The sequence below is a fragment of the Bacillus rossius genome, chromosome 7, assembly GCF_032445375.1.
Source record: "Bacillus rossius redtenbacheri isolate Brsri chromosome 7, Brsri_v3, whole genome shotgun sequence".
Classification (NCBI taxonomy): domain Eukaryota; kingdom Metazoa; phylum Arthropoda; class Insecta; order Phasmatodea; family Bacillidae; genus Bacillus; species Bacillus rossius.
In genome coordinates, this window is record NC_086335.1 from 55084511 (window position 1) to 55104026 (window position 19516).

Sequence of the window (19516 nt, forward strand, 5' to 3'; positions counted from 1 at the left end):
AAACAATAGAGGAAATAGAGCCAAAAGCATCATAAGTAAAGACCTAAAATAATAATGATAATGACTAACTAGAAATATAACTTGATTAGTAATACTTTAAGGCTGAAATGTGATTTAATTTATTTTACCTTTCACACAAATTCCAACACAAATAAACTTTCAGTTAAGTTATGTTGTTTCATTTTCAAGACTTTCTCATCAAAAGTATCTTGAAAGCAGTAGATAAAAAAGAAGAAAATTAATGAAATAAAAATTTTCACAAATTAATTTACAAAAACAAATTTTTTTATTATTTTTCGCATGCCCAACAATTTTATTGGCAAATCTCCACAAACCCTGTTGTGATGCAGTTTCGTGCTCATTCCACTCCAACTCGCAGATGTCCAAACCTTTCACTTTATGGGCTGTCAACTAAGGAAAGACCCTGGTTGAAAAATGACACACGCTGCCTCTAAACTGAGCCACTTATACCACTGGTTTTTGTACTGCAAAAGGCAAAACTCAACTTTTTTTTTTAATTTGTTGCTTGTTTTAAACGAGGACACGTGCATAGCTCATAATGGCGAAATGAAACAGCTCTCATAAATACAGCAAAACTAAAAAGAAGCTAATGTTGAAAAGTTAATTACGCTCTTTTGAAGAATAATTTTATCGTGGACAGCTAGAACATTCCTGCAAATTTAGTATTAGATGTGTTAAAATAGAACATTTCCAAAAAAAAACAAAAAAAAAAATCAGTAAGAAGTTATTTTATAAGCATTTTGTCACTGTATGCATATAAAGGCGCACATAAAAAAATAGTTAAATTTTAAATGAAAACAACACTGTTTTTTCCTGTGCCTAACGCATCAGTTATGGATAGGGACTGGAAAAATTCGCGCACACTCGGGCAAACGTCGCCTGTTCATCGGCTGCCGACTTGTGAGGCGTCTTCAATTGGGAGACTCGTGATTCGGTACTTCTTTGACCGAGGGGGTCTACAATTGATCGGCCCAACAGTCCTCCAGGTTGACAGCGAACCGATGGCAGAAGTTACATAAAAAATACAATCATTCGCATTCTGGCACATCGCGAAAGGATTCCGCGAATTTTTCCCGGTCCCTAGTTATGGAGACTGGTTATGGGAGCACCTTCAGCTTGTGGAAGGGGTCGGCGGACTGGGCCAGCAGCAGCTCCACCACGGCCAGGTGGCCGCCGGCGCACGCCAGCGACAGGGGCGTGTGGTCGTTGTTGGTGGTCTGGCGGTTCACGTCGGCGCTCTTCGAGATGAGGAACTGCACGGTGCACAGGTGGCCCGCCCGGCAGGCCTTCATGAGCGGCGTGCGTCCCCCTTCCGACTCGTGCTCCTGCCCCCGACACATCGCACAGCCCCTGTCTGAGCACTCAGCCGCCATGTTTCAGCACTCTTCCACACACCCGGGCACCTTTTTTTTTTTCCAACACGTATTCGGGTGAATATGGTAAACATGTGGACACAATTGGACGTAGTTATGCAAAAAAGGAACTAACCCACATGAAACCTATTCTGAGTATTTTGAAGTTTAAAGTTAATAATAAATTGTAATTCTCGTATTGATAACATAATGTGGGTAATATTTTTAATGGTCTAGTCTAAATACCGATATAATAATAGCAACAACGGTACGATCAACCTTGTACTATTTTAATTTATATTCTCAAATAAAATATAACAAAATTGTGGGTTGGTTCCTTTTTGCATAACTACGTCCAATTTTGAAAAAGGTTACAGCTAAACTCACATTTTTTTTTAATAACAAATGGCAATTAAAGAAACCTAAACAATGCAGAAACAAGCTTATCTCAAAAATTTCCCTGACTTTTCCAGGTTTTCTCTTACTTGTTTTAAAAGTTCAAACGTGTCACAAATTCCTCTGACGTGTAACTCTACAGTTAATGGCAGATATATTTTTTTTAAATTTATTTGTAAGCTGTCTCTCCCTAAACCTTTAAACAAATGGCATGATTATTGATTTCTAGTATTTGCTGAAAAAAAATTGTGGCCATGGGTCTTTTGAGTGCACATCTGCTGCTGTAAAATGTGCGACTAGCTCAGAGCATGCCCATAGTTCTAAAATTTTGTTGCATCTGCAGTCCATGGTGGATGAGAATTAGGGGTGTGCGGGATCCCGACGCTTCGGGAAAAAAGTCGGGAAAATAGGCTTCCCGAAATGCCGGGCGGGAATTTTATTACTCCCGAATTTTTCGGGAAATTGTTTAAAAATTTACAAATGTTTACTAATCATGTGAAAATGTTTTCTATCAATTCAAACTGTTTTTACAACAATGTTTTTTATGGATTCGTACATTTTTTTAAGGGTTTCCGTACTATTTAAACGCAAAACATATTTTAAACGTATGCCGATCGCAGCGACAGCTGTGGTGTGCAGTGAATTATGATAATCGTTTACACATATCTAATTAGAATATAAAAATCGTTAATGAAGTACCTTAAATATTGTATGCGTTCATAAATATATTTCTTCAAGGGTACAAATTTGCAAGATACGTGAATAGTCAGTTATATAACGTTATTGCCGTCACCATCGAATACTTAACCTAAAACCACGTGTGTCGTCAGACACAAACAAAACACATGCGCAATCCAACCTTTTCGCCAAAGATATAAGAAATACTAGACTTGCGTTACATAACGAAGCGTAACCGTTCTCATTACTTGATAGCAGTGGCGATGTAGAGAACTGTATTGGCACTTTGTAAAATATGAAATCACGTAGCTTTACACCACTGCTTACGAGTATCTAAACATCTATTATTTTGCTTTCGGAGAAAAAAATAGTTGTTTACTGTTTAGTTTGGCGGGCTTTGTCGGCTGACGTTACGTTATTAAGGCTTGTGCAAAGTATCTGTTCCTATTTTCGTTGCCGTTGTATATTAAAACAAACTAGCAGCCTACAAATAATGGATGTCGCAAACGATCAGCTTGTTACTTGTAAACCTAAAAGTGTTTGGAAGTATTTTGAACGTCTGACAGTAAATCCCTGGCAAAGTGTGTCTCGTGTGAAAAATTTTTGAGATGCGAGCATGGTAGCACGTCTGGCTATAAAAAAAGAATTTGAGGATGCTAAAAAATATGAAGTCGCCGCTGAAAAAAGGGCAAGTGAAGCAGACAAAAGAAATAGAAGCAAAAAAACAACTAACTTTGCAAGAAACGTTTAAATGGCCATCTTCTCATATTATAATTAAAAATTTGCTTTTTTTTTTTTTTTTAATTTTCCCGATCCCGTCCCGTTTCCCGCGGGAATAATTTATTTTTCCCGAAAATTTCCCGCAGTACAAAAACCTATTCCCGCACACCCCTAATGAGAATGAGAGAAAGACTAAAAGAAACTTGCAGTTGGTGTGTGCTATCTGTTCACATCTAATTGATAGTCAAGATTTTGTGGTGTTATTTTAAGACAAATTTCGGTGTAAAGAAATAAAGATTTCGGTGTTATATGGTTTTATTTTTTTGCTCAAAATACTGACGGCAAAATTTTCTTGCTTTTCTGTACGACATGCAAATTTATTAAAACAAATATTAATAAACACTAAAACCTCATGATCTAATTACAATTATGTTCATTTGCAAATTCATAGATAATTAAGTTCATTTGCCAATTCATAAATTCAAACTTTTAAATAACTACTAAAAATTTCACGACTTAATTACAATCACATACACTACAAAATTACACAATTAAGCACTTCCAAAGTTACTATTAAGATGGTTTTATTGAAATGCTATCATAGTTAAATTTTCTGCATTTTCTGGAGTGAGACGTTGTCTTCTGTCACTATCTACCAGTGAGTACCTGGAAAATGAACGTTTTGCATCAACATTTGATGTTGGGAACCAGATTGCCCTTAAACTGGCTTGAGCAAATTCACTGTAGTCCCCTTTAAGGGAGCAAAGTACCTTTGCAACATCAATTTGGCTTGTTTCTGTCAATGAAAGTTCATCCTCAATTATTTTTTTGAAAGCAACATAGCCATGTATGAATGTATCAATGGGAAGATGGGAAACAGAAGGCAAGTTATGCAGAGACTTCTGTAGGTTTGCATCTTCTTTGCTAACCCAACTCACATTTCTTGGGTTGAACCGCAAATCAATGGCATTAAATACTCTTAGACAAGGATGTCGTTTAACAGATGAGTTTTGCCTCAAACGCTTATGTTTCTCACTCGCGACATGTTTCACAAGCGTATCGCGTCTCTCGTAGTCTAGCCTGCAGTTACAGAATTTGCACATTAAAATTTTATCACTGATATAAAATCCTTCACTGGAAAATTCTTTCGATCGGTCACTGGCAGAAACCTTAGTTTTAGGCATTATCAAAAAAAATTTAATCACATAGGAAGAATTTAACCTCTCAATACGCAAAAACTTGCCGTGCTGGAAAGATAAAAACAATGGAGAATAGATGCGAATACAAACGCATACCGAATACCAACGTACGTACGTGAAAATTAATACCGACATAAACATATACTATTTATTATTTACATTCGTTACGTTAAGCAGGGTTAATTATATTTTCGTAGCATACGTACTTTATTTCAAACAAACAGTAAAAGCAATGCGCTTTAGTGTGTAATATTTTAATGATTAAAAACGTAATCTTAGAAAAACATATTTTGGACGTTTGTTATTTTTGTATTTACAGAAAGTGAACGGCGGCCATTGTATCATAGTTATCAACATCTTAAATTATTATGGTACACAAGATTACCGTTTAAAGAAAATATTACGTTAATTCCGAGACTTCATTTTAAAATCTATAATAAATCACCGTCGCATATAATATATATGGCTGCTAGTTACTGTAAGAAATATTTGACTGTGCTGAAGGTAGTGAATTGTCCTTACAGAATGGGGGGGGGGGGGGGGGGGGGGGAAACCTAAATAATCAGGATAGACGAACTTTCGTGACATATCGCGGATTTCGCACAATTTCGTTTTATTTCGTGTTTTCAAGTGGTTTTCGGTGTTATTTCGTTTTATCGCGCATTACCATATAATCGTGGCTCTACTAATTGAGGGTGAGGTGGTAAAAAAAAAAAAATAATTAGTCAAAAAAAATTGGCTTTGATCCCCCAAATTCTTGATAGTCAACCATAAAAGATTGCAAACATTGATTGCAAATTCAAGAATCAAGTTTGGCATCCCTAGTGTTAAAGCACTATAGAAGATAACCCACTAACCAAGTTCGCTCCATACTGAAGCAGCAGATCTACCACGTCCGTATGTCCATTTTCACAGGCATAGGTGAGCGCAGTATCACCAGTCTGCGTTTGCGCATGGACATCCGCCGAACCAGCATCCAACAAGTACCTATTCACAGAGTAAAGTAAGAGATATATTAATTTCAATACCCAAGTCAATTTTTACCCTTCCAAGACACTGAAATAAGTAAAATAATTAAAATGTTACAATGCCTGTTTGGACTTGTAAATATTGTGTGTAATTTAGTCTATAGTGTTTGGAAACATTTGAATTTTAAACTTCCCGCGCTGCTTGCTAGCAGCGCCAAGTTTTTCAAGTTGGCTGCCTGCCAAGGTGGGCAGCCCTGTAGCTTCTGGCAACGAAGCAACAGTTGTTGTTGAACCATCATGGCGGTAAGTTGTGCTATCATGCACGCTTGCTGCCAATTGAGTTGTTCGCGAGTGAATTGTTATTAATTGTTTAGTTTTATATGGATTTTACAGTCTTGTACGTCTCTAGACGAAACAATGCCTCTCTCTGTTAAGGACTGTTAACAGCGACTTACCGGACGAGCTCCAGGTGGCCTTCTTGAGCCGCCTCCATCAATGGCGTGGAGGCTCCCAGCTCGATGTCCGCCCCGGCCTTGATGAGGAAGTCCGCGACATCCGCGAAGCCCCCGCAGCAGGCCAGCGTCAGCGCCGTCTCCTGGGTCTCCTCCGTCTGTGCATTGATGTTCGCACCTGCGGGCAGACCACACACAAGCTGCTGCGGTCTCTTATATTCATGAACAACCAGCCACCTCTTGAAAACAAGAGATAACACTTCGCTCACAGCAGTATTTGAGTAACTACTGAAATTACTCACGGCACTATTAGTGGTCATACATTTGCAACGATAACAAGCAGCTGATGTAAAACTGCATTCTCTAGGGAAATTGGAAAATGATAAAAAAAAATATTAATCACGACATATGAACAAAACTTCCAATTTCAAAAAAATAATGTGAACATTCGGTTAGCAAATTATTCATCAGATATCCGATTATGTGTGGGGGAAAAAAATACATCTAGCCCACTAGCCAACATTAAAGATATAAATCAAACTTTTCAATACACCAATCTCTCACTTAGATGGAGGGAGGGAGGGAGAAAGAGTGGAAACTGACCTTGACTCAAGAGCAGTGCTACCATCTCCTCGTGGCCCTCCCTCGCAGCCTCCATGAGCGGAGTGTACCCCTCATCGTTGACCTCCTCGATGTTGGCACCCCTCTCTATGAGCAGCATTGCCAGGTCCACGTGGCCCCCGCAGGCTGCGAGGGTCAGCGGGGACTCGAAACTGTCCGTGGGCATGTTCACCTGTGGACATGCACAAAGGCTTTTCAGTCATTGTCCTTGCAGAAAATCACAATCTAATTTCCCTGAAATTTCCAAATAGAGATATGCATGTCAATCATTCAATGATATTCCACCGATTCTATCTGGAATCGCGACAGCTGATTCTTAAGCTGTAGGGATTTGTACAATATAAGTAGAAACCAGATTTTATCGTTTTATTTTAAGACCCTTTCGTTTTTAAAACAGGATATTTCGGTGTAACTGTTTTTCATTATGTATTAAGAATAATTTTTATTCATAAACAAAGTGTATTTTTCAACAAATAATATGCCAAGATATTTCTTAATATTAATATCACCAAAATAGTGCCATTTTCACTGATAAATCATGTACTTATCCAAACAAAAACATTATAAATATGTCTAGGAAAGAACCATTCTGAATACAAATATCTACAAGTGTTTGTATGTTTGAAAAGGATCAATGTCAGGAATGTAAAAATTAGTTACTAATAACAAATTAAGGGCCTCATCTACCTGGACACAATATTGTGCAGTGCTTCAGATATATCATGCAATGTGGAAATTGCTCAAGATATCCTAATACAAAATGAATGCTCTGAGGGCAGATGGGTACTTCTGTTTTCATATTTCGATTTTTAACTGTATTTTGAAAAGAGTAAAAATTACTAAAACATGTGTAACTTTTCTCTCCAATCAATTATACTTTTAACACAGACGAGCAACCATGAATCCATTTTGAGGTAAATAATTCAAAGCAGTCCATCTAAGTTTTATTGTTTAAAACATGTTGCTGCCAATGAATAAACCAATTTAAAATGTACTTTTTTAATATTTGTGTGTATGTTTCATTTGCAGTGACAATAATTTGTTTCATTAAATCTATTGTTAACTTATACCACACACCACACAAAACAGAAAATATCTCATTATCAGTAAAGTTTTTAATAGAGCTGGGCGGGATTGTGGTTTTACCTAAAATGTCGAGCAAAAAATACCTTTTTTTCCCAGTTTCCTCATTTCATTGCTGTTGTACACATGTCCATGTGCCAAACGTGAGGTTAAACTATTTTCAAGGAAAACATTACACTCTAACCTGATCAATACATGCACACAATCGAAAACATGCAGTTTCTAGCAGTTCAAACTCGACTATTAACAGTAACGTAAAAATATTCACAGGCACAATTGTAAAAAGCACTTTATTCATATTCAACATTTGAAACATACACAAGCTAATCAAATTGCAAAACGATACCTGAACGTATCTCGTCTGAAAAAGTGGTAGCAAACACCTATGGTTCATAAGTAGTAGACACCTTTAAAAAATAGCAGTCTATTTTAATTTAAGATTTTTTAAGGTATTTACTTTTTCCATAGGTCTTGCTTGAAATTTTACCGAAGGTCTAGTGTATTTTCACGGGGAAAAGTTTGGATGATAAGTTTTCTGTGGTACCAGGATTATATTTACTGTTCTCAGTACTGGTTACTTTGCAGAGAACTTGCAGAACCAGGAACTGGGACTGACCTATCACTAGTTATGTAGTTTTTTTTTTTTTTTTTCCATTTTGATTTAAAGGTTACGATTCCCAGCCATTCAAACGTTAATGGGCATACTACAACATGAACAAAGCAAGTTAAAATTAAAAAGACATCAAAAAATGACTTTTGAACTGTAGGAAAAACATATATAAATGAGTGCAAGTAATGCTGAACTAAAAAATAAGAATGCATCTTCGCCAAAACTGCAACCGGAACCACAACTGAGGTTCTCTATGTAAAACAGAATCAGACCAAACCAACCAATAAAAAATTTCTCCTAAGAATTGACCCAAGAAAACAAACTACAGAGCTGAGGTTTGAGAAAGACAAGTTTTGATGGTTCTAAAACAAGCATCTTGCAGCTACAAACCTGGGCCCCGGAGTCCAAAAGCAGCCTTGCTACCTCCACGTGGCCATCCATTGAAGCTTCCATAAGCGCAGTGTGCATTTCATCCGTCTTATGCTCCTGACAGAAAAAAAAATTAACACTTACAGTGTCTTCCTAAACAACTATGCACAGAAATAAAATGTTACTAAACACGTGCTATATCTTATATCTTTAAATGAGCTATTCTTGTATATATATAATCTGAATCTCGGAAACTGCTCTAATGATTTACATGAAATTTAGTATGCAGGGGGTTTCGGGGGCGATAAATTGATCTAGCTAGGATTAATTTTTCGAAAATGTCGTTTTATCCATGAAATTTAGCTGTGCTCCGCTACGCAGCGCTGTGTGTCAATAACGTTTAAGATAAAATTACTTTCTATTCGTTTGAATAAAATATAATAACAATGCTCATGCATTTTATTTGGCAATCAATTACTGATCACCAAATCAAATGCATTAAATATTTATTTATTAAACATATTGATATTCGTGTAGTTGTAACAGTTCCAGGCGAATAATCTTGCCGCGGAAAGTGTATTTACATTGAGAAGTTACATAACTCGACGTTTGCAACACTGACTAGTGAGAAGCCAAAAACGGCATACGAATTTCGGGAAAAGTAAATACTGATACAAATATTAAGTGGATTTTACATGGAGAAAAAATCGAAACATGATAGACCACATAAGCTTAGTTTTTTATATTTAAATAACATAATGATTTGTTAATTAATCATTTAAATATTTACATAACATAATGATTTGCTAATTAATCATTTTAAATATTTAAATAATGCAGATGCATCTTGGATACACAATTCTTATATCAATGGATATGTAGTAATATTTTATATATCATATTTGATGCAAAAAAATATATAAAATTAAGAAACTCGAACTGACTAGATCTCTTCAAAAATTTTGTGGCTCTAACTCGACTCGACTCGAAATATGAATTTCTAAACTTGGCTCCACTCGACTCGATGCCAAAAAACCTCAACTCGTCCATTTCTACAATATTATTTAATTACCTGTGTGCAATTCAAAAATTGCTTTATTTCATCACTGTTAATACCATATTTCACCAAATAATCATCACATATTTCATGTTAAATTTAATTAAGAGTAGGTAACTGAAATTAAAGAAAAAACCTTTTTAACACGTCAACTAAAAATTACATGCCACAAAATTTTATACATAAAACTTCACTGTAAATCTGAAGGGAAAAAATTATTATTTTTTCAGGCAACCAAACTTGGTTTTCATGTTTTCATCAATTTGTCTGATTTCAAATTAATTACATGCCAATTCTTAATTTACAGATATGTGTTTCTTGAGTAAAGTGTTCTCCTCTACAACTATTAACTTAAAGACTGCCATGGTGAGGTATTTTCCTACTGCAAGAAAAACTTTAAGCAGTAAGAACTATGTCACAACTGCCTGTGTCAGGTGCGGTCTCAAAAATTTTTCACTCAAGCCTTGAATTTGTGTCACTGCCCCATGTCAAGAGGCTAGTACCCTGTGAATCTAAAGCTGTTATCAACTGTGCAGAGACATTAAATGATGGGTTATTGTTTATGATAAGAAACAAGGCTGCAAATCAATTTAATGTGACTGAGAAACCTTGTAGCAACCTAGGCTACTGCCTACTTTCTAAATAAAGTTATATTTATAATTTATTATGTTTTTATAATCAGAAATAAAATATAATTAGGTCTTCTGGTACGGTGTAAATAACAGCTGTCAATTCATTTAATTTCCATGATTTAACATTTTGAATATTTCTGACTGGTTACTTTATTATAACTAGGTCAATAAAAGTATTTTTTTACCAATTTTTGCTCACCCATTTTCTTGTGATTCACCTATTTCTTTTGTATTATTTGTCTGAAAGCAGGATTTTGCAACATCTCATAACAAGAGACAGTGATGGTCATGCGAATTCTATAAGCATGGGAAACCTGAGATGGTTGAGATGCTGTTGCCATGTGCCAGTATTGGCTGATATTTTTGAGAGCATTTTTGTGTTTGGTTGGAAATTATGTCACTGGAGCATCCTTGGCTCTTTCAGAGTACAAAGGATGACCATGAGCCTGTGGTCATGGTACCGAAAGGTCGCAGCAGTTTAAGACACAATTTTGCAGCTGTGGTCCGGACTATGCTGAACTTAAAACTTTTTTGGACTTTTTAAATTAGAATCATTCAACCATAGTAGTAAGGGTTAAGTCCGTAACAAGGTAAATGTGAGTCATATCGTCATTTGAAGTATGGAAGTCCTTTCGGCTTGTAACTTACCAACAAATAGTGTATAATTTTCACTTTTGGTACCTACGAACAGTAAATTTGTGTTTAGGAAGAGTCATTGAGGATGTTTTGTGCAACCTGTTTGTATTTTTGGTAATGTACATGTACTATTCGCTATCTACTTTCATTGTTCCGTCTAAAATATTCTAATAGTTTGCTAGTAAATGCAGCACTGTTGCAATGTAATTGACAGGAAATGCTTTCACATGATACGGCCAAGTAATGCATTAGTACAAATAAAATAATGGTGCAAGTTAAAAAATACATTAATAGGAATTTGGAAATACCGGGTACATAAAAACGAGGTTCTACTGCATAACAGGAGGACATCTCTTAGTTAAAATTATACATCAAAATGACCGTGCAGATATGTACATACAAATGTAAAAATTCACCACAAACTACAGCATTGTACATAGGTATATACTACTATTAATATTTAAAACAAGAAATTTGTGACTATTAAAGTAAAAGAACAATAGCAATGAACTTTAACCATAACCCTAACCAACATAATCTGATATACTGTTTATGTTGAAAGCTACATTTACACCTTCCAAAAGTGAATAATTTAGAAAATAACACCAAGAAGTAGAATTACACAGCAAAAAATGACCCACCTGATCTGCTCCAGCCTCCAACAGAAACCGCACCATCTCCAGGTGGCCCTTGTAACACGCCAATGTCAGTGCAGATTCTTTGAACTCGTTGGAATGGGTATTGATACCAGCGCCGTGTTCCAACAGTATCTGGAGCAGCACACACAACGGTTACCGTCACCGTTAAGGTCCAGGACACAGCCCGTGGATCCAAACACAGCAAACGCAACCCACCTTCGACACACTGACGTGACCCGCACTCGAAGCCTCCATGAGGGGAGTGTGGCCGTTTTCGTTATGATCCTCCACGTTGGCCCCTTCCTTCAGCAGAATGCGCACGACGTCCTCGTGTCCACCGGCACAGGCGTACATCAATGGCGTGTTTCCTGCAAAGGCAAACCAGAGTCAACACATTAGTGAGATTTTTTTTTTAAATTCATTTACACTCAATTACGTAAGTTCCTGTTTTGGTAACTGACTACAACAAAACACAAAACACTGATGCACTGATCCATTTTAGGTTTTGAGTCTAGGTCTCTAGAAAGGGCTCTACCTTATTTACCCTGTTAATAATCTACCATGAATCTGAAATGACAAATGAATAAATTAAGTCTTAATGACCTTGTCGACAAGAGGGTCTTTAGAAGTGACGAGATCAGAACTAAGTTTTGAAAAATTATGGGTGGGGGGAGAGATGAGAGTGCAGGCTAACTACAAGGACAACAAAATTTTACACTAGCGAAATAAACAACATTTTGGTCATATCAGGAAACTCTTGATCCCCTTTGTGGGAGGCAAGTAACCTGAACACTCAACCACCAAGGAGCCCCTAATCTTATGTAAGAATTTTGATACTTGAAAACTGTTTAAATAAATAAATCAATTAATTAATTTTAAAAAAGTGTAACATGATAAACCAGGCAACATACCCGATGCAGACTGAGCGTTGACACTGGCGCCGTGCGCTATCAGCAACCGCACTATGTCCACGTGGCCTGCTGAGGCGGCCTCCATCAAGGGGGTGCAGTCCCCCTTGACGCCACGATCTTCCACGTTGGCATGCATTGCTAGCAGTACCTGCAATACCACAAGTTATGCATCTCCATGCTGTCTCGCCAGCACAACACTACAACACGCCTTCCTACGGTGCACTACAGTTCAGCCCTCGATAATTCAACACCAACTCTTTAAGATGGTTGCTACAAGCTTGAAATTTCCAAAATTCCCTCGACTTTTCCCAGGTTTTCCAGACCTGAATAGACAAATATCTTTGACCTTTCAGACATGAACAATCCTGCAGTGCCACTTCATGTTAACACTTTTTTTTTTGCAGGTTGTATGTGCAGTTCAAATGTCCCATTTTCATATTAAAACATATGCATACCAAAATAAATTAATAATTACATAATAAAACCTCTTTTCTCTGAAGAAAACACTAGCACAAGATTTCAACTGCACATATAATATGTTTTTACTGAATAGAACTGATCCTATTAAAATTAATTATTGGTCATTCTGAAGGAAAGCCTCATTTCTGGAAGAAAAAAAAGTTTTAAGTTGCATTTTTACTCCCTGAAACAATTTACAATCATTCAAGTTTTTTTACCAGTAGTTTACCACTGAGTGGTTAGATTAGCTTTTATATATTACAATTAGTGTGATATAATAATCAGTAGGAATAGGTTGGTTACATTAAAAATAATGTAGAATAGGTTAACTACATTTCCTGGAATTCCCTGACTTTTCCCGGTTTTCTACTCCTGTAGCAATCATGTTTAATTTTATCACAAAGACAGAAAAATTTAAAAAAAAAAAAAAAAAGCACAAACCAGAGTAACCATACCACTTTTATTTCCCCGTTCCCACTCATCAATTTACATACCTTCATTTTAAAACATATCTCTTTTCAAAGATGCATATGTATAATGAAAATGTGTTCTACATTAAAAAAAAAGTACAATTAAATAGGCATGTCCTGCTAAACAAAAATAATAATTTTTCGATGGGTAGCTCAAACAGCATTATAGAGAATTGTAATAGTCATGTATTTAGTTGGGATCAGTCTTGCATAGTTTAATTAATTCAAATTACAAATCTCATTACTTTGTGTTAAAGTTGTAGTCCTTTATATACATATAAGCAATGTTTACCTACAATGAAATGTGGGTTCAATATTTTCTTAGCAAAGATAGAATACTATGTTTGGTTTATATGCCATTACAGAAAAGTATAGAAACTTTATACTAACTTAAAACATTCCTTGTAGTATGTTCACAAATCTGTTCAAATCTTTAATCTGTGCAATACCGGAAAGTTATTTGTAGAAACTTCAATCATATAAATTATGTATGCACTTATTTGACTTGGAGAGTGGTGATAGGTCTTTAATGTGACATGTGACAGTATATAATTTGTTTATAATTCTTTGTTTCCTTCGGTAGTTAATTTATGCTATGTAGCGTAAGCTACACGTTCACCGCCTTATCTTATCATACATCATGAGGGACGCTTCCTGCTCTTACGTACAGTATGTACTATATATCTGTTTTTATATTTCAATCAATAAAGGTAATAAAGCAGCTGGTTAAATAACCATTCTATAAAGATGAGAAGTACTAGTTGGACTTGTTTCCCACGCTGTCGGTTGTCATTTGCTGATAAAACTGCCCGTTGTCACGTCTGTATGCCAGCGCTTCCGGCCGACCTTGGGCCGTGGCCGGCCGGTGGCATGAAACATGGCTCATTTTGCGTCGTTTCTATTTACGTCGCAGTTTTCAGGAACGTAACCCCGGCGTAAACCGAGGACTTACTGTATGTGTAAATTGAGGTAATTTCATCAAAATTTCACCAATTAGGCTTCTACTTTTTGAAGCATGTGCTTCATGCTTTGACCGCATAGCCCAGCGATTCCTTCCCCTCTACTCGTTCCCCCCACCCCATCGCCTGTTCGGTTCGTAGAATTCCCCCCTCCACATTACCTATCCTTCCCCAGTAGTTTTGTTTCTCCGCCGCAGCACTAGGCCCCCTGTGCTAATAGTATTTAAGGGCTTATTTTATCTGTCTTGTCTGTCTGACAGGACCTTAAAACAGACATTGTAAATATTGGTACTTAAACCAATCCTAAAATATAATATAAAATAAAAAAACACTATACATAAAATTGCATATGTATTTGTCAGTTCTCTTCTTGTTGACATTTTTGTCTTGGGTTTGAAAATATAAATGGTTTTGAATTTATATTTATTGACACCGCCATATTATTATAAATATATATTATACATTTTATTAAAATATTATAAAAAGAATTTGCTAAAGAATTTTTTTTAAATATGTTAGAGATAAAATTTCTTAAATTCCTTATATGTGAGAAATATCCAAATTAAACTTTTGAATAGCAAATATTTAAGCTATTAAGCCAGCTACAGAAATTTTATATACTATAGTGCAAAACAACAATGTGGAAAATTATTTAAACTTTAATTCAATTTGAGAATAATTCTATTAAACCTGTATTTAATTCTAAAGGAGAAGTCTGCTTCATACACCCTCTAGCATGCTTGCCCCTCGGGAAAAAGAAAGTGTTCACAAGACCAAGACAAACCTGGGCAAGCTCGTAGTAGCCGGCCGAGCAGGCCAGGGACAGTAAACTTTCGCCTTCCTCCGTTGTTTCGTGAACACTACGACCTTCGGTAAGCAACTTACGTACCGCTGGTACGTCCCCGTCTGTGCAAGCTTCTACCAAAGACCTTCAACACAAAGAAAAGAAGCAATTAACCTCTCGCACATCTACAACCATGACAAACACTGAATGGTGAGGTGCATTAGAACTTTGTACGGTTGGAATTACACAACAAATTCGGTGTTTTATCGCATAATTGTCGCACATTTTAAACTATAATCAACTTTGAAATGTAGGGGTGCGAATTTATGCGAAGAAAGCATTTTTGGTTTGGTAAAGTTATTAATAAAAACAAAACCTACTCATGGAAAGTACGTTTATTTAAAAAGTAGAGAATACTAAAGAACACCAAACAATTAAAATTAAAAACTCATGCAAAAAAAAAAACATTTTGTTCAACTTTAAATAGCAAAACTAAAACCGTGGCTCGAACGTGAACCGGAACTAACGCACAACCCTTCTTTTTGAAACACCACAAGAAATATTAAATATACAGTCTGAAATAAAAAAAGTTCATGAGCTACTGCTAACCTCGTATCAGTTTGCGGCCGAGGGTTCTCGTTCCTCATACGAGTAAGAGCAGCAGCAGCCTCGTCGAGTGCACAGGACACACTGGATGTCAAGCGTCGCAGAACTTCTGGATCCGCGAGATGCTTCCCATCCCCTGCAAACAATCCGCACACTCACACACAAGGGTTCCACGACTGCTCTGCACAAGCCAAATTGGTCTGTACCTGCCCTTTTGTACCCTCCTAAAGTTCAATTTACTACAGGTACTGTCTGTTGAGGTGGGAAAAATAAATATTGCTTGTCTGTGTTACTCTGCCAGTAGCTGGGTTTCAATGTTCTCTCTCACAGAATGTATGGAAAATAAGAATTATCTTATTTTACCCATTAGTTAAATCAAGTCGCTTACTACCTATCGCTAGACAACGAAATCGCGTTCCTAACTGTAGCTGAGAACTGGCATCAATGCTACATCTGCAAACAAAAGGAGCAGCAGAATTTTTCTTCTGTCACTTCTACTAATAACTGTATAATGAAAGTAAATATTTATTAGTCAAAGTAGGACACTACAGTTGCTACAAACTAACGGTACCAATTTGAGTAATCAAGACAAGCATGCATTTTTTTTATATATGATTTATCTATAACCAAGTTTTGTGAATCTCTTCCACTTTAATTTTGTTGTCATAATTTTTCCGGTTTTGTACTCGTGTAATTTATCATTGCCTACTGGCTGTGGGAAAATCTGAATTTCTTGATGTTTTTCCACCCAACCTCACGGGGTTTTGGTGTTGGTATTATTGATACATTATACTCAGATTTTTTTAACGATCCTGTAAAATCACTGGAATTAATTAAATTATTCAAAATGACAACATCTATAATAATACTGCTAAGACACTATTATGTGGTTTTTGTACATCTTTTATTGTGTGATTACGCTTTGACCAAGGCAAATTTCCAATATTAAACAATGAAAATTTGTTACAGCAAGAATATGATTGGAACGAATATGACATATTTCCATACGTGTCAAAACTGGTCTCGCCGCGAGCACTCACCTGCGGCGTCCAGCAGAGCCTCAAGCCTGGCTTGAGTTTCCGGGTCCACCGAGTGGTCGTCGTCCGTCGACAGCAGGAACTTGGACGTCTCTAGCCGCCCCTCTTCGTCCGACTCCGTCTGATCAATGACAAATGATTCAACCTACAAAACATCAAGCATTCCAGTCATCACACAATGGTGGGAAAGGTCTGGCACAGTTAAATATGGTAACCTAAATAATCACCCAACACACAATTTATGTACTGTTGCTTATGTTAAAATAATTCTGGACATACATAACATGACACATTAAAAAACAAATTATGCATACATACAATCAAGACCAAGCCAATTATGTTAATTCCTGTCTAGAAAAGGGCATCAGGAAACAGAAATTAAATCAAACCATGTTAAGCCACTTACCACCAAATAAGTAACAATTTTTTGAAACACAAATAAATATACGAGATGCAGCCAAATGACGTGCATTGTTTTACCTTGGAAAAAAAAACGAAATGCAAAGTCAGTGTTTGATATTTAGTAAAGATCCAGAAGTGTTGCCGACAACTAGGTCACAATGAGGATCAGCCTGCAGACTGAACGGCAGTGGTGGCCAGCAAAGTGAGCAATCTAGTTCATTTGAAACCGCTTTGCAAACATGCACTGCATGTGGAACAGTGATATGCAAGTTTGGTGCTAAGAAATACAACCAAAGAACACATAAACATTGTCAAAAATACACAATGTTATGAGTTTGGCAATAAATTTGGACAAAAGAAGCATTCTATGTAGTTTTTAAACAATCGGGGTTATTGCTTGTAGTCTTTACCCAATAGACAATACTACAGAAAACAAAAGGTTGTTTGTCATCCTTTTGTTTTATTAAATAAGCTGAATGAAAAAAAGGTATTAATTTTTAACATGTTTGTATTATGCTTTCAATGCACTGAACGGTGTCTCAAACAAGAACTTACAGTTTTGACTTAATTCTGTATTACCAATTGTGTTTGTGTGTGTGTTTGTGTGTGTGAGCACGTGCGTGTGTGCAGTGTATGTGTGCGTACCCTAACCAGCTATAGAGATATACACACATATACCATACATAAAACCACCCAAAATGGCCCTATGAATAAATTAACTGAATATCCCAGCATTAGGGTAAGACTTTTGGTGCATAAAATCAACAACAAGTTGGATCAAGCATACCCTTTCCCAAACCAAGTATTTAACTAATGTTTGTGGTATATGTAATTTTTTTATGAAATTTTTACTCATATCTGTAAGTTTGACTGGATTATACATGTAACTGAATCTGAACTAAAATATATTGCCATGAAATAAATTTTTATTGAATCTAGCCATGTTTTGAAAACCCTCCTATCTTCACAAACTTGGGTGTTAACCTGTTGCCTAGTAGTTAATGGAGTGCTATGGTATGGTTCAACACAATTAGTTCAGTGTTTTCATTTGGTAGATAAGACACATGGCAGATATACTGCAGATCAGGCACTGCGAATGGAAGAAGACTTATCTCCCACACCAATGAAACAAGAGCCTTCAAAGCCGCAAATTTAAGTATACAAGTACGTTATATTATAAATAATATACATTTATGATTTGAAGACTTGCAAAATCACTAGCTCATATCTGTAACCCTACGTAAAGGAAAATGTGTCTCACAAATGTAATTTTTCAGGAAAGCAAGTTTTTTGTTTAAATATTTTAATGATTTGTTTGCTTGTATAAGAAATCTCTTTAATAATGAAACTTAAAAACATTATTCTTAGTATTCTGTATTAGAAGAAAATAGTATTTTAAAGATAATATTTCCATTTTTGAATCATGTAAACTATTTCATACACAAATGGGCATGCTGTCCTTTACCTCTGGGGTAAAGATATATTTTTTGATTTTAAGATATTAAATTCATTGATATTATTAGTGGTTCATAAGTTCTTACTAATACATTAATTGTATGCACATTATTTGATCTAGTCAAGGAAACCAAGGTAGATAAATTGAACTGACTGCCATTGTGCATTGGTGCTGAAGTACAATTATTTATAGTTTCTAACAAACTTTTATCATGGAATTTAGTTTCATTTTAAAAAAAATGTGTGTTCACAAACTGGTTAATAGGCAAGTTGTGATTGTAAAGATAAGTATGAGAGTATAAAAGTGTTTGATAGGTTAAGTACAAAAATGCACATCTGTTATTTATTTATTTATTTATTTATTTATTGTCAATACTGATGCATCAGTGCTTCAGCAGAGAACACTTAAAGAACATTTTTAATTTCCTGCTCATGGTGCGGTGTATAGCGTCAGGTACCAGAAGTTGGCAACTGACTACTGCTACCCAACTCCAAAAATTGGCAGCATTGGTTTTTCACAAGAAAGCTAGTATGAATTATAATGTGGGAGTTTTTAAGTTCAGAATGTTGCCTACAATGGTGTTACATCATGCAATGGGACGAGTGAAATATGCAGGAGTGTAAGGATGCACTTGTATAAATACTTGAACTCAATTATTTTTTTTGGTTCTGAAATTTTTGTTTTATTACCCACAATTTAAAATCAATTCACAATTTAACCATGGCTAATTGTTTATTACAGTTTTACCCCAGTTTGTAATGTTTGAGGGAAATTAGTTCTTCATGCAAAGAGAAATTCATACTCTTTGTTCTACTAATGTGTTAATACATTTATATGGTCACATGGACAAAAAATAAATATAATCTCCATGTTAAATTGTTTAGAATATAATTCAGTTATTGTAATGATAAAAATTATCTTTGTGTTATTTTACATAAAAATTTATTCACAACATATTAAAACAGACACTAAATATTGTACTCCTACTTGACTGAAAACT

General features: G+C 35.8%; 1 protein-coding gene across 5 annotated transcripts in view; it reads right to left on the reverse strand.

Moving 5' to 3' along the window:
• LOC134534052 (ankyrin repeat and KH domain-containing protein 1) overlaps window positions 1-19516 on the reverse strand; it is a 125165-nt gene that overhangs the window by 87206 nt on the left and 18443 nt on the right. For 4 of the 5 annotated variants that reach the window (XM_063372022.1, XM_063372020.1, XM_063372021.1 and 1 more), the window contains exons 2-12: window positions 16662-16803; window positions 15625-15757; window positions 15016-15160; window positions 12344-12491; window positions 11649-11800; window positions 11436-11564; window positions 8491-8586; window positions 6390-6579; window positions 5790-5964; window positions 5224-5353; window positions 1131-1346 (exon numbers count right to left, since the gene is read on the reverse strand). In XM_063372022.1, coding sequence (XP_063228092.1) covers window positions 1131-1346; window positions 5224-5353; window positions 5790-5964; window positions 6390-6579; window positions 8491-8586; window positions 11436-11564; window positions 11649-11800; window positions 12344-12491; window positions 15016-15160; window positions 15625-15757; window positions 16662-16803 — 1656 coding nt within the window. The remainder of the gene's footprint in view (window positions 1-1130; window positions 1347-5223; window positions 5354-5789; window positions 5965-6389; window positions 6580-8490; window positions 8587-11435; window positions 11565-11648; window positions 11801-12343; window positions 12492-15015; window positions 15161-15624; window positions 15758-16661; window positions 16804-19516) is intronic. The other variant, XM_063372023.1, reaches the window with a different exon arrangement.